Source organism: Solanum verrucosum, unplaced genomic scaffold, assembly GCF_900185275.1.
Source record: "Solanum verrucosum unplaced genomic scaffold, falcon-dt-bn FXZP01000306.1, whole genome shotgun sequence".
In the NCBI taxonomy this organism is placed as follows: domain Eukaryota; kingdom Viridiplantae; phylum Streptophyta; class Magnoliopsida; order Solanales; family Solanaceae; genus Solanum; species Solanum verrucosum.
Window position 1 is genome coordinate 901,398 of NW_026020398.1, and position 14,140 is coordinate 915,537.

At 28.0% G+C, this 14,140-nt stretch overlaps 1 protein-coding gene across 1 annotated transcript; it reads left to right on the forward strand.

The window, feature by feature from the left end:
• Nucleotides 1-7,198: 7,198 nt before the first annotated feature.
• LOC125839593 (auxin-responsive protein IAA4-like) lies at nucleotides 7,199-8,941 on the forward strand. Its single transcript, XM_049518585.1, has 3 exons — nucleotides 7,199-7,626; nucleotides 8,092-8,391; nucleotides 8,527-8,941. The coding sequence occupies exons 1-3, from the start codon at nucleotides 7,415-7,417 to the stop codon at nucleotides 8,600-8,602; spliced, it is 588 nt and encodes a 195-aa protein (XP_049374542.1). The 5' UTR covers nucleotides 7,199-7,414; the 3' UTR covers nucleotides 8,603-8,941.
• Nucleotides 8,942-14,140: the final 5,199 nt, after the last annotated feature.

Below are 14,140 nucleotides of genomic sequence, written 5' to 3' on the forward strand. Positions count from 1 at the left end.
ATTTAATCCTCCACAAAAAAATAAGAAAATCGGCATATTTTTATCAATTCAAGATTAAAAAATCGGGTAGCTCCCTCTGCAAAACTAGGATAAAGTTGATCACCAAAAAATCTTGATTCAAGATAAATTCATGACCATAGATAATTTCCTAAAATTAGATGGATTTAATTTATTATTAAATATCAGGAGATGTATGTTTGGACAAATAATATATCATATGATGAGAAAATGACATCTTAACCAAGCATCTGATATAGTTGAAGAAAAAGGATAATTATATAAGACAGCAAAACTTGTCCATTTTTTTTGTACTAAAATTTGTTTTCATTTTTTGAGAGAAATTCCTATGAAGCTTCAAAATGGAAGAAAAAAAAAACAGGAAATATCTTGTTATTTTTGGTGTCTACTTTTTAATTACACCACAGACAAGATGAACTGTGATTGAAGTTTTCTGTTTTTCTAGTTTTTTTTTTTTTTTGGCTTTTAAAAAATAATATACACAAGATTGAGTTCAAATTTTAAGAATGGAAAAACTACTAATAAGAAACGTTTTTTCTTAAATGAATCTTATGTGACACGAATCTAGAAAGTAAAAATAAAAAAATAATTAGTTTTAAATTTTATTATTGAAAAATAGCCACAATTCAAACATGAGATACTCCTATGTTTTAAATAAAGGAATCAAAAGACATTGTATTTAATTAATTAAAAAATAAAGTGTATTAATTAGTTAATATACTAAGAATCAAACTTAAAATCTATTATAATTAAGTGACTAAAATTGCTATTATTATATCTACTCAAATACTGCTTAAAAAAATTCTACAATACGTGTGAATACAATTCAACTCGAACAAAACAAAAAAGAAAGTATTCGAGAGAACTCAAACTTTCAGCCTCCTTTATGACAAAAGATTTCTTTCATATTAGAAAAAAATGAATTGAATCGAGAGGCAATACTTATACTCTTCTTTATCGATAGAATTTCCATCATTACGAAATATTCTCAAAACACCAAGAGCCATATTTATTTGAAAATGCCCCTTCAACGAAAGATTCTTTTATCATCTTTTTAGTTTTTTTTTTTTTTTCAGTTTAACAATGATGAGTACTTGAAAGACCAGACAAAGAATCTTATCAAAATATGCTTTTTAATAAATCACATCATATTTCTTAAATAAATCCATTCAAGAAAAGCAAAAAAGAAAAAGAAAAATTACAATAAAGTTTTGAAGAAGAAAAAAATTGGAACCACCAGACAAAATCATTGCACGTTCCACTATTATTCTTCATGTCTTACGCGTCTTTCTTTTTTCAATTTATTTGTAAATAAAAATATATATTGTATAGTATAAATAAACTAAAAATAAATTATGTTCCTAAAACAATCTGAGATGATGAAAGTCGGACTGATAAGTATTTATTTATATTTTATTAAAAATCTCGATTTTAAATCTCAAAACTTAAATCGCTTTTGGTGAAAGTGTTTTACTATTAAAGTGAAATTCTTTGATACAAATTAAGATCAATCGAGTTTCAAAATGAATATATAATATATATTTTTAAAAGAAAGAAGTTAAAGCCACTTTTTAATGGTATATATAGGCATCCTTTGCTTTTTTAAAAAAAAAATTATTTATTAATATGATAGCCATCTTAAGCACTACTTAATTGCTCAAGAAACAATTTAATGAGTGTAAGGTATCTTGGAAAAATTCAACATTCACATGTAATATTTCGAAATATAATAATGAGGAGAGTTTATAAATAAAATATAACTATCATTTTAGCATTGAAAAAGATATTTGTAATAATTATTTGTTCATGGTTACTAGATTCCTTGCTAATTTTATGGTTCTTTTATTCTATCTATTTTGGGATGACAACGGGGCGATGAGGCAATGCAATTTTGGTTTATGGAGATTCAGAGTGAGTTGAAATATTTTTTTAAAAAAACTAATGCGGGGTGAGCAGGTATTTGTGTGAGTTTAAATAAATAAATAAAAAAAGATACTATTTTCATAAATTTACCTTAAATTATATGATATCGCAACTATTGCACCGTCTCATTTGCCATTCCTAACCCAATTAAGCTATATTAGTGGGTTTTAATAATATAGTAAACGAAATTACTTTGTAAGTCACCAAAAGTTACTTTTTTTCCCAACTACATTAATAAGGTTCACATTAAAATTTACTAATTAGCACATTAGGAATAATTCCTAATACTTTTTTAGTGTTTCATCCTTTTAAACTTATACGCGTAATCTATGATTATTCTTGTTGAAAGGAAATTTCCTTCATATTTCTACTAATTAGGCTACTAAGCTTCTTTGTAATCATTTTTCAAAATTAATTATTATTATTAATTTCTACAAAGTTTGGTTGATTAGAAAGAAAAGAAAATGGGTGGGTAGATAACAAATCTAGCCACTTAACTTTTCCCAAAAAATTGCAACTTGAGTGTACATAAGTACACATGCAAAATCAGCATTTGAAATTTATGTATTATAAATTATAATTTTATTTTCATGTTATCGAGTTTTAAATAAAAATAAAAATAAAAATAAAATTAAAATCATTTTATTTAACTAAACTCTCTACTCTAGCGTCGCCCCTCTGTCCACAACATAATGGACCATCTTAATTATGTTCATATAAATAGTAAAAAAGATAGGAGAATCCCATGGCCTAATTTGACTGAAAATAGATAAACAAATGTTTTTATTTTTTAAACAAATGTAGGACTTAATAATTTATATTCTTTAGTTGCCCATTACTATGTTTATTTTTCTTAGAATATTGTTAAGTAATAGTTAAAAGTACTATGATAATATTTCCTTTATTTTTTTCAATTAAAAAGAGGGGATTTTTTATTTGGACGAAATTCTCTTTGCTCTTATACACAACTTAAAACATGCAAAAGCGAAACTAGTAATTTTACGAAAAATATTTAAAATTTAATATATACGTATAAAAAGTAAATATAAAATATTAGGAAATTGTATATTTCACTCTTTCTTTTGGGCTGTGTCAACAAGTAAATGATGATTGTGTTGATAATTTGTTGGTGGGAGGTTGCATTTTTTTTCCTTTTTCTTTTTTCAATTAAAAAAGGTTTAGCTATTATTTATTCCAGAGAAATAAAAATTCTTGAAAACTAAAAGTACTATACTATTCAGGTGACTTTTAGTTTAAGTAGAGAAAATGGTCTAAAACCCCCCCAATCTATACTCGAAATCCCAACTACACACTCCAACTTTAAGGGTGTCCTATTATCCCCTGAATTTTATATTTCTCCATTTTCTACACACTTAAACGCTGACCTGTCATAGGAGGTGTTCTCACCTCCTCTAGGCGCGTTAGAAGGTGAATTTTGACGAAAAATTTCGAGAAAATAGTCATCTTCCCCACCCTTAAAATAAACCATTGTTTCTTCTCCATAGCAACAAAGACCAAATTCTCATACAAAAATTAAACTGGGTTTACATCAAATTCAATTGAACTCCCTAATGAGAATGTTTTTTTCCTTTTTATTGTAGATCCTTTAATTATCAATCTCAAATTTCAATTAATCAATGAAAGGATTCAATCTCAATTGACCTCCATTAATGGCATTGCTAGTGCTTTCGTTTAAGAAATTACCTTAGAGATTTTAAGAAATTGGGAGAGTATAGGAAAAAGTGGAAAGGAATTATAAAAAAATTGAAAAATAATAATAAATTAATTGAATTTTCACCTGTAAATGCGTGAAGTTTACAGGCCAACACAGATCTGGTTATGGCTTTTTAGGGGTGTAATAATTACAGTTTTAAATAATTCAGGTGGGTGATAGAACTTCAGTAAAGTTGGAGTGTGTAGTTGGGATTTCGGGTATAGGTTGGGGGGGTTTTAGACCATTTTCTCGTTTAAGTAAGAAAAAAAGTAGTACTTATTTAATAACCATTAAATATTCTCAAGTATACTAACTCGATTAATTCAGGTTTTCGTTGTACATAGAGAGAAGCATTTTGTAATTGAATTTCTCCACTATTACAAAAGAAGCATGAATTGCAAACAACAACAGATAACGACTTTCGTTTAAAAAATAAAAATTGATCGCTAATTTTATTTAATAATGAATTAGTGATGTATTATTAAAGAGTTATGTTAGCAATATGTTATTTAATGACAGACTAAAGATGAATTTTATAGCTAATTCATATTTTTGAAGTAATCTTATGATTCTAATTTGAGATTACTAATTAAGAATAAAAAAATCTCATCCATATATCGCGTATCTTAATAGAGTAAATAATGGTTTGAAAATGTTGTACTCACATTTATTCTTAAATAAAAATTATGCTTATTTGGCAACTTAAATTGACCTTTAAGTAGAAAATAACAAATTAAGGAAACACAAATTGAAAAAGGTGTAGCACTTTAGCTAACATTTCCATGTCTTGTCTTTTATTTCATTATTTTCAACAATATCTCATTTGGAGTTTTCAAATTAGTAAAGTTTAAACCAAATTAAGCCAAACAAAGAAAACAAATTAATATAAAATTCCTCAAGCGAGGGTCAAATTAAATACTTACAACACACACAACAAAACATATTATATATGAATATTTATATAGGATGACTTTACTAATAAGGGTTATCGTGGAGTGGTAAGTATTCATCCTTAATAAGATGACTTGAGTTCAATTCCCCTGAATACGAACTCGCCTTTGTTAGAGAGTATTTTACCCCTATGTGGGACTTCCAACCAGCTCTAATACAAATATCGGAAGACTTTCATACTCATCATATACAACATATAAACCAAAGTTTATTAGTCTAGCTAGTAGTATTAGTAATAGAGTGGTAAATATTTCTTTATTCTTAATCAGAGATCTCGGATGAGTCACCTTTATTAGTGATGTTTTACCCTATGTATGATTTTTCGGCGTAAATCTAAGTTTAGTCGAAGTTGAATGTGGATATCAGGAAAAAAAAATCAATTCACATAATGAGTGTCATTTTTCTTTCCTTATCCCCTGTATAATGAAAAATATTTTAAAATAAATTTAGGGTACATTCAATTAACAAATATAAAATATAATAATGGAGACATGAGACAATGAACTTAACCAAAAATTAGAAGTCCGCCAAAAATCTGAGTTCCCCTAAAAGCTATATCATGCTTTGCCCATACATAACCTACACTCATATGGACCCTCCTTTTTATTTCACATGGTAGGCTTCTTCTTCCCTTTTTTGTGCTCATTATTTTTAATTTTTTTATTCAATAGTCGATAATTATATTAAAGTCAATAGTCGATAATTATATTAAAGTTCGATCAAATCTAATTCACACACTGTAAAGTTAATTTTTAGGAGTGATAGCTGATAATTATATAAAGTTTGATTAAATTTAATTCACATATTGTAAGGTTAATTTTTAGGAGTAACTCTTTCAACAAATTTTCTTTTTTAATTCAAGAGATTTAAATATGAAATCTCTAATTAATAATGAAAGAATTTTAATTATTCCATCATAATTTATATTAGTTTCTTTTATCTAATATTCAAAATTACTGTATTTGATATTTGTGGACAATAAGAAGACTAGAATTATCAAATACTTTATATTGAAAGATCTTTTATATTCTTAAAAACGCAAATTCAATATCTCATACTCCCTTTATTTTTATTTGTTTGTCTTTATTTTTTATTGAGTCTAAGAAAAAAACTTTTTTTAATGGTTTTTCTTTTATTCAATTTTTTCACATGATATGTTTAAATTATAAGATTAAATAATATTTTGATATATTGAACGTATCTCTAATTTAAGATTATAAGATTCAAAAGTATTCTTACTTATTAAATCTCATATTAATTCTAATTAAAACCCAACAAACAAATCAAAATAAGAGAATTTTAACGATTTTCATTATATCCTTGATGGCACATTTTTTTTTTCATCCTTTTTCCTTATTTTATCGAAATGTTTTACTTTGTATCTCATGTAATTGATATAAATTGTGTGAAATTTTTCTTTATTTTATTTTATAAATTGATAAATTCCTTGCTTAAAACACTAAAATAAATCAATTGTCTCTCGCTTTACTTTTTTGATAATGCATTTCTTGCTAGATTGAAGTGCTCCCTTCTGCTTATTTAAGGCGTTTAATTTGGGCATTTTTCGATTAGTTTATTTTGCGATGAATTTGTTTCTTTTTTTAATCAGAAATTTTGATTTTGCGTTGGGAGCGTTTTTAAAATTTGATCAACTAGGAAAACTATCTTAATTCTATCTATATTTTTAAATAATTACGTATCTTATCATTAATTTAGAGTTTTCTACATACTTAGACACGATATTTTTGATATAAGATATACCTAAATAGGGAGAGGTGAGTGAGATATTCATGTATCCCATATACATACGAATCACACTAAATATATGTATATGTATGTATATGGGATACCTAATACATATGAGAGCGGAGAGAGAGATAGGACAGAGACGAACAAGATTTGTCTATGAATCCTAAATACATACGAAATCGCTTGGATACAATGTATCTAAAAGAAATTACATTTAATTTTGACTCATGTATTTCGATATACATGTATCTTGACGTATATAGACATATCTAAACACCCCAAAATCTTATAAAATTTGTAATACTGCAAATTAGAGTATATCTAATTATAACTAACTCCCTAAACTAATGAGATTTCTGTAACTTGTAAGTTTCTTTTTGGACCGATCAAAACGAATAGCAAACACCAAACAAGAAATACCTTACCCCCATACCACCACCCACCCACCCCATCTCTCAAACCCCAAGATATACAATCCAACGTACCTTATTTTGCTCCACAAGGTCCCAAAACTCATCTTGACCATACATCATTTTCCATGAATCCTCCTTAAAGACTAAAGTCTCTTCCATATGGGCGGCTCAACTTGTCCCACTCTTGTCCCCTAAATGTTGCTTCACTTGTCTTAAACCTGCTCGTCTTCCTGCCGACAACTTTACCTTGTCTTTGTCCCAAATTTATGCACTTTCAACAAATTATTATTTTTTTCATAAAAAAAAAATAAAAAATTATTCTTCAATACCTACACCCCCCACTACCCCTCCCCCCATCCACCCCACTCCACCCCCACCTAAAATCCCTTTGTCTACATATTTCCTTTTCCCTTTCTCTTTATATAACAGCAACCAACAACTTGCAAAGACCTCATCTTTTTCTTGAAATACAACAAATTGCATTACACAACTTCTTCTTTGTACCAAAGGATAGTAAACAAAGGAGCAATCTTGATCAAGAAAGTGTTTACAAAAATTTGGGGCTTTTTCTGTTTTGAGATTTGAGGTTTTTAATTTGGTGTTTTGGGTATTTCAAGAATCAATTTTTTTTGGAGAAAAAAAAAAAATGACAAGTATAGTGGGAAATCAGAAAGATCTGAATTTCAAAGCTACTGAGCTGAGGTTAGGTTTGCCTGGTACAGAAGATCAAGAATCTGACCAAGAAATATCAAATTCCAAGAATAACAACAAAAGGGCTTTGCCTGAATCAACTCATGATGAAGAAGATTGTGAATCTAAGTCAAGTTCTGATCATGTCAAAACCCCACCTGTTGCCAAGTAAGTTTCTTGAAATTCGAGAAATTTTAGTAGCTCAGTTGGTTAGTTAGCTGACTTTGATGGTTCCATCTTTTAAAGTATGTGTGACATATTGGTCATAGTTTGAGTCGTGGACGAAGTCACTAATATTTGTATTAAAATAGATTGTGGGGTGTGGTAATTCCCAAATTCTATTAACGCGAGATATTTTGTGCATTAGGTACCCTTAAAAATCTAAACATTTTTGCCCCTTTTGACTCAATTGAAGAAATGAGTACTAATAATTTGTTGTTGTCTGGTTTGAGTCGTGAAAGTAGTCACTAATATATGCATTAGGATAGATTGTGGGGTGTGGTCCTTTTTCAAACTCTGCTAACGTGTGATGTTTTGTGCACCAAACACACTTAAAAATCTAAACTTTTTAACCCCTTTTGACTCAATTGAAGAAATGAGGTCTAATAATCTGTTGTTGATTCATGTTTGCAGGGCACAAATTGTGGGGTGGCCACCAGTGAGATCTAACAGGAAAAACATAATCCAACCAAAGAAAACAGAATCTGAATCTGGAATGTATGTCAAAGTTAGCATGGATGGTGCCCCTTATCTAAGAAAAATTGATCTGAAAATGTATAAATGTTATCAAGAACTACTAAAAGCCTTAGAAAACATGTTCAAACTCACCATAGGTGAATACTCAGAAAGAGAAGGCTATAAAGGATCTGAATTTGCCCCTGCTTATGAAGACAAAGATGGTGATTTGATGCTTGTTGGTGATGTTCCTTGGGAGTAAGTTCTTGAAATCTTGAATGTATATTCCATGTATATCATGTATATTTCATGTATATAATTTATGTATATCGGCTAGAAAAACTTGTATTTTTGTGTAATTCTAATGGAGTTTTTGAATTCTATTTTTTGCAGAATGTTTATGTCTTCTTGTAAGAGGCTGAGAATAATGAAAGGATCAGAAGCAAGAGGCTTGGGATGTGGAGTTTAACTTATAAATTATAAAAATTCCCAAATAGAACATTATGATGATGATGAAGTTTTTCTTTTTTCTCTTTTTACAGTAAAAAGAGTCTTTTTTTCACCTTAGGTTCTTGATTAAAATGAACCTAAATATTGTAATCAAAACAGTTTTTTCTCTGGACAGAAAAAACCTAAGTAGTTACAGTTTTATTAAATTTTGTTGTTTTTATTTTGGAGTCAATATGATTAATATAAATATATGTATAGCAGGAAAAACAAACCATGGGTGGTTTAAAGATCCTGCAAGTGTTATTTTCTTGTTTTTTGTTTTGGAATAATCTCATCAAACATACAATATAGTATACTATATATGTTTATTTATTTTTTTGTTGCTAAGAAAGCAATTGTACAAATTCACAGTAAATACTGCTTTTGGTTTACTCAAATGTGTTGCAAAATTGTTATTTTTTAAATTTGTTTTATATTTTAAACAGAATTATTGTTTTGCAATGATGATAAGAAGTCAATTTTGATTTTGTTGCCTTAGAAATCATAATAGAACAAGAATGATGACTTTAGCAAATTGAGTATTTTATTACCAAGAATTGAGAAATACTTAATTAATTTGTTTTATATTAAATATATATAAGACAATAATCAATACACTAAAGTTGAATAGAGGAATATAATACCCTTCCTCTCCTTTTCTCTCCTCTCCTTTCTACAATAATTTGAATTAGATTCACTAAAGAAACTAATAACAAATTTTATATAGAAAAAAATGTTGATTTCCATTGCTCGAACCCGAGCTCTATTTCATACTTACAACAAGAAATAAGAGGATATGGAGTATCCTTCTTTATAATATTCTAAATTCGTGTCAGGTGACAAGTTTACTAAATAGATAAGTAACAAATTTTCTATAAAAAAACTCATTATTCTGATTTATTTAATAACTAATTCCTACATAATTTTAATCAACTATCAAACGATTTCTAAAAGAGAATATGGAGAATATTTTGAATTTGTCCGGACCAATTCACTAAGAGGTAGGTTTCATCTCCATTGTTCGAAGCCTGACCTCCATTTCTTACCTACAACAAGAAATAAGAGGATATGAAGTATTCTTTTTATTATATTGTGAATTCGTTCCAGACACATTTGTTTAAGAGATGAGGTTCATCCCATTGTTCGAATCATGACCTCCATATTTCATACCTACAACAAGAAATAAGAGGGAATAATACATTTATATTTACATGTTATCCATCGACTATGCCTTTCGGGCTGATCTTAGACCCTGACTTTGCCCCTATGGATGAACCTTGCGGACAAACCCTTAGGTTTGTGGGGGGGGGGGGGGGGGGGATCCTTCCTACAATATTCTAAAACATTTTCATTAAAGAGATAAATTTTATCCTCATTGTTCGACATGACCTCCATTTCATAGCTACAACAAGAAATAAGAGGACATACAGAATCCTCTCTTTAATATTCTGAATTCGTTTTGGACATATTCATTTATGATAAGTTTCATCTCCATTGTTCGAATCATGACCTCCATTTCATACCTACAACAAAAAAATGTAAGTGTACGGTGAATCTTTCCTATAATATTCTAAATTCGTTTTGAATAGATTTACTAAAGAGATAAGGTCAATCTCTATTGTTCGGACCATGACCTCTAATTCATACCTACAACAATAAGAGGATATGAAAATCCTTCCTACAATATTCTAAATTCGTCTCGAATAAATTTACTAAAGAAATAAGTTTCATCCTTATTGTTCGAACCATGACCTTCATTTTATCAATTGTGTTTACTTTCATTCTTGTATCCAAAGGTGAACTTATATGAACCCAATAACATTATGTGAACCTCAAACCAAAAGAAGACAATCTTAAATTCAAATAAAAACTGTAAATAGTTAATTGCTACAAATTTCATCAAATAAATTCCACTAGATTTTATATGCTCATCAAGATAAGTAGGAATCTATTTGTATATAGTATATACTATGGATAAAAAGGGAGAAAAAGTTGCAAACTTTTCCTTTGGAATCTTTCATACACATTTGTGTGGTACACAACAAAGTACCTTTTTTAATTTATTACTTAAAGTTTTTCAAAAACTTTACCAAAATGAATTTGACAAAATAGAGTTGGGGTTTCGAAAATGAAACCAAAATGTTCTAGATTTTTTGGTTCTCTTGATGTTCGATGTCAGCTTTGAGGCTCGATAAATTCAAATTCACTCAAAAAAAAAATCTCATTTTAGAGGTAAAAAACGTTTCCTTTTAATTACAGTTTCATTCTCAAATCTCGAACTCCAAAAGTTGAGTCTTTTAATTGAAAATGAAAATATATTTACCATCCTACAACTATGTTTAGCAAATCAGTTCAAACTTCAAACAACATCATTCTCAAGTCTCGAACTTTAGAAATTAAAACTTCTAATAAATGATGAATTAATAGTTACCATCCTACCACAACATTAAATACAGTTCAAACAACAAATTTTCAATTTACAAACTCAGTTTTTAGAAATTAATGCAAAGCAAACTGCAACAATCTTGTCATAAGTAATTAAGCAAATTGCAACCATCTTGTCATAAGTTATTTTAAATGGAAAAAGACTCAAATATGTCATCAAAATATTTTATCAACCGTTAAAATTTTAGTTTATCTATATTTTTTTTGTTTGAGAAAAGTTCATCTATGTCATTATTTGTAAACCAAAAATATTTCCGGTTTTGCAAAACCATCTTTACACGTGGTCAATTATGATTCAACCACGTCATTGTTTAAATTACTTTTTAAAAGAAAAAAGGCTCAAATACATCATCGAACTTTGAGAAAAAAGCTCATTCATGTCATCTATTAAAAGTTTGGTCATCTGTTAAAAGTTTCAGTTAATAAATAATTACATGAATTAGCTTTTTCTCAAATAAAAATATATAAATAAATTAAATTTTTAACAAATAACATAAATGAGCCTCCCACGGCAACCAAAGAAAAATGCCAAGTTCATTGGATTCTAACTTTGAGGACAGGATACATTAATTAACAAGTTGGCCAAGAAGTTTTAATTGCTTCAGAACAATCATTATACACTGTCCACACCTAAATTTTCTTCTATGAAGAAAAAGTCAAAGTTCAATTATATGAAATAATTAAAAGAACAAAACTTTAAATTATAAAATGACACATGAACTTAAATACATACATGGTCAAAGTTCATAATAAGTGAAAGTACAGATGCAGGGAATGCATTAAACTTAAAAGTCTTTAATTAAAATAAAATAAAATAAAAATTACATCATTAATGAACATGCCTATATTCTTGCAGAATTTCTCTATTTTCACACATAGAAAAAGAAGATTAATTGGGAAGAAAAAAAGAGATTCTAATTTCAATGATTCATGTGATTAATCTTTTTGTTTTGTTTATCAATGTTAATTTTTTTCTAATGAAGGGGATGAATCCCACGTCGGTGAAGGTCGAGATTCTTACAACTTATAAAGTTTGGACAATTATTTATTTTATCTGAGCTAGCTTTTGGATCGTAAATTAAACTTAAGACCTAATTAGATATGATATTATAAAGTCTGATTCGATGTGGCCCCTAGGGTCCCGTACAATTGCACAATCCTAATATTTTTGTGTGTTCAATTAAATAGCATCATATAAAACGAAACGGAGAATTTGTTAGAACTTTTTTCACACACACAAATTGTTCGTGTTTATAAGAAAATCATACATAAGAATTTAAGAAGTATCCTCCTTTACATGGTGCCCCTCACCTTCTTCTCTTTTTATGTGAACACTAAATATTTTGTGCATAACTTATTAAAGAAAAATCTTACTTGCACTCGTGTTTCTACCAATTTATCAATCACTTAATCAGGGTTAATAGATAATTATTAAAAAAAAATTGAGGGGGGTGGGGGGTTGCTTTTGACATAAGAATCCAAAGTTTTTGCTAAGGATCGATCATGTTTGCTAATTAGTGGACATAAGACATTAATCGAATAATTAAAACATTTTTCATAAGAATCTTATCGAGCAATCAAGAAAATATTTCTTGTGCTTTGCTACTTATTTTAATTAAGGCTTAAAAAAATTAGTTATCTTGGAGCCCTGTGCCCTACATAAAGCAAACAAAAGTTAACTGAAATTAACTAAAATAAGATTGATTACTTATCAGAGATTGTGGTGAAGTTAGGGGTGTACAAAACCGAATCAAATCGCAAATTGAGTCAATCCGAAAAAAACTCGACTAGTGGTTTGGTTTGACTTGATTTGGTTTTGAAAAAAAAAACCAGACTATATTTGGGTTTGTTTGGTTTTAACTAAAAAAAAACAACCCGAGACCAAACCAACCCGACATTATATATATAATTTTAAAATTTTATTTTATACATAAAAATATTTTCTTTGATATAATTTTTAAATATTTCTTATACTTTTTCATAGTTTTTATCTTTTAATATATTATTTCAAGTTTGAAACTTAGAATTATGAACGGGCTAATAAAGATTATAGTCTACAGATGTTGGTAATTATAATAAAGTTTAAATCAAAATCAAATTAATACTAATGCAAAAAGAAAATCAATTAAACACTAAGAATGACAATAATATTGAATATTTGTTCTTTAGTTTTACATTGGTTTAGACAATTAAAATACATAATCTAATTTTAATTTCCTTTAATATTTAGTCATGTAACTAATACTTATTAAATTTAATGTTAGCATGATTTAGTACTTTTAAATTATGATCATTTTCATTATAACTTGTTAATTTACAATATTTATTTTACGCGATTTCATTATTATTATTTTTGTTGGATATTTTAGTGTCATTAATCATATCATATTGTGTTATATTTTTAAGAAACATTTTAAATAATTGTATTTTGGTAGGACTAAATAAATATTTGAAGTACTAGTAAATTATATGTTTGTATGAATACTTTACCGGAAAAACCCGAAACAATCCAAAAAATTGAAAAATCCGAAAAAACCCGAGGTTGAAAAACCCGAGTTTTATTGGTTTGGTTTGGTTTATAAATTTTAAAATTCGACACAAATGGTTTGATTTGATATTTGAAAAATCTGAACCAACCCGGCCATGTACACCCTTAGGTAAAGTGATAAATACTCTTTCATTCTTAATCAGAGGTCTCAATTTGAGTCAGAGATTATGGAGAAGTGATAAATAATCTTTCATCTGTAGAATTTTCCGATGCGAATTCGAATATAGTTTGGCTATAGGAGACACCAGATGAAAAAAAAGATTGATTACTTATTAATCAATAAAAATATCTCATATCTTATTCTTCACTCGCTGTCCACATACATTTAATTAATTAATTAACACATGCTAACGGTGAGAATTACGAGGTAATAGTTACAATTGTTCACATTTCAGCAAACAATTAGACAGTAATTTAAGTAAAGTAACCTTTTTTTAACTGATATTATCTTCCTTATTATTATTATATTATTTTAGCAAATCTTATTCTTTTTAGAAAATCTCTTCTTCTTTGGATGCTTTTAAG

Excerpts from the sequence above, each read along its gene's own strand:
- LOC125839593 (XM_049518585.1), top strand. The coding sequence starts at position 7,415 with ATGACAAGTATAGTGGGAAATCAGAAAGATCTGAATTTCAAAGCTACT. Across the intron at positions 7,627-8,091 it reads AAAACCCCACCTGTTGCCAA|GGCACAAATTGTGGGGTGGC; the intron begins GTAAGTTTCTTG and ends TCATGTTTGCAG. Across the intron at positions 8,392-8,526 it reads GTTGGTGATGTTCCTTGGGA|AATGTTTATGTCTTCTTGTA; the intron begins GTAAGTTCTTGA and ends TATTTTTTGCAG.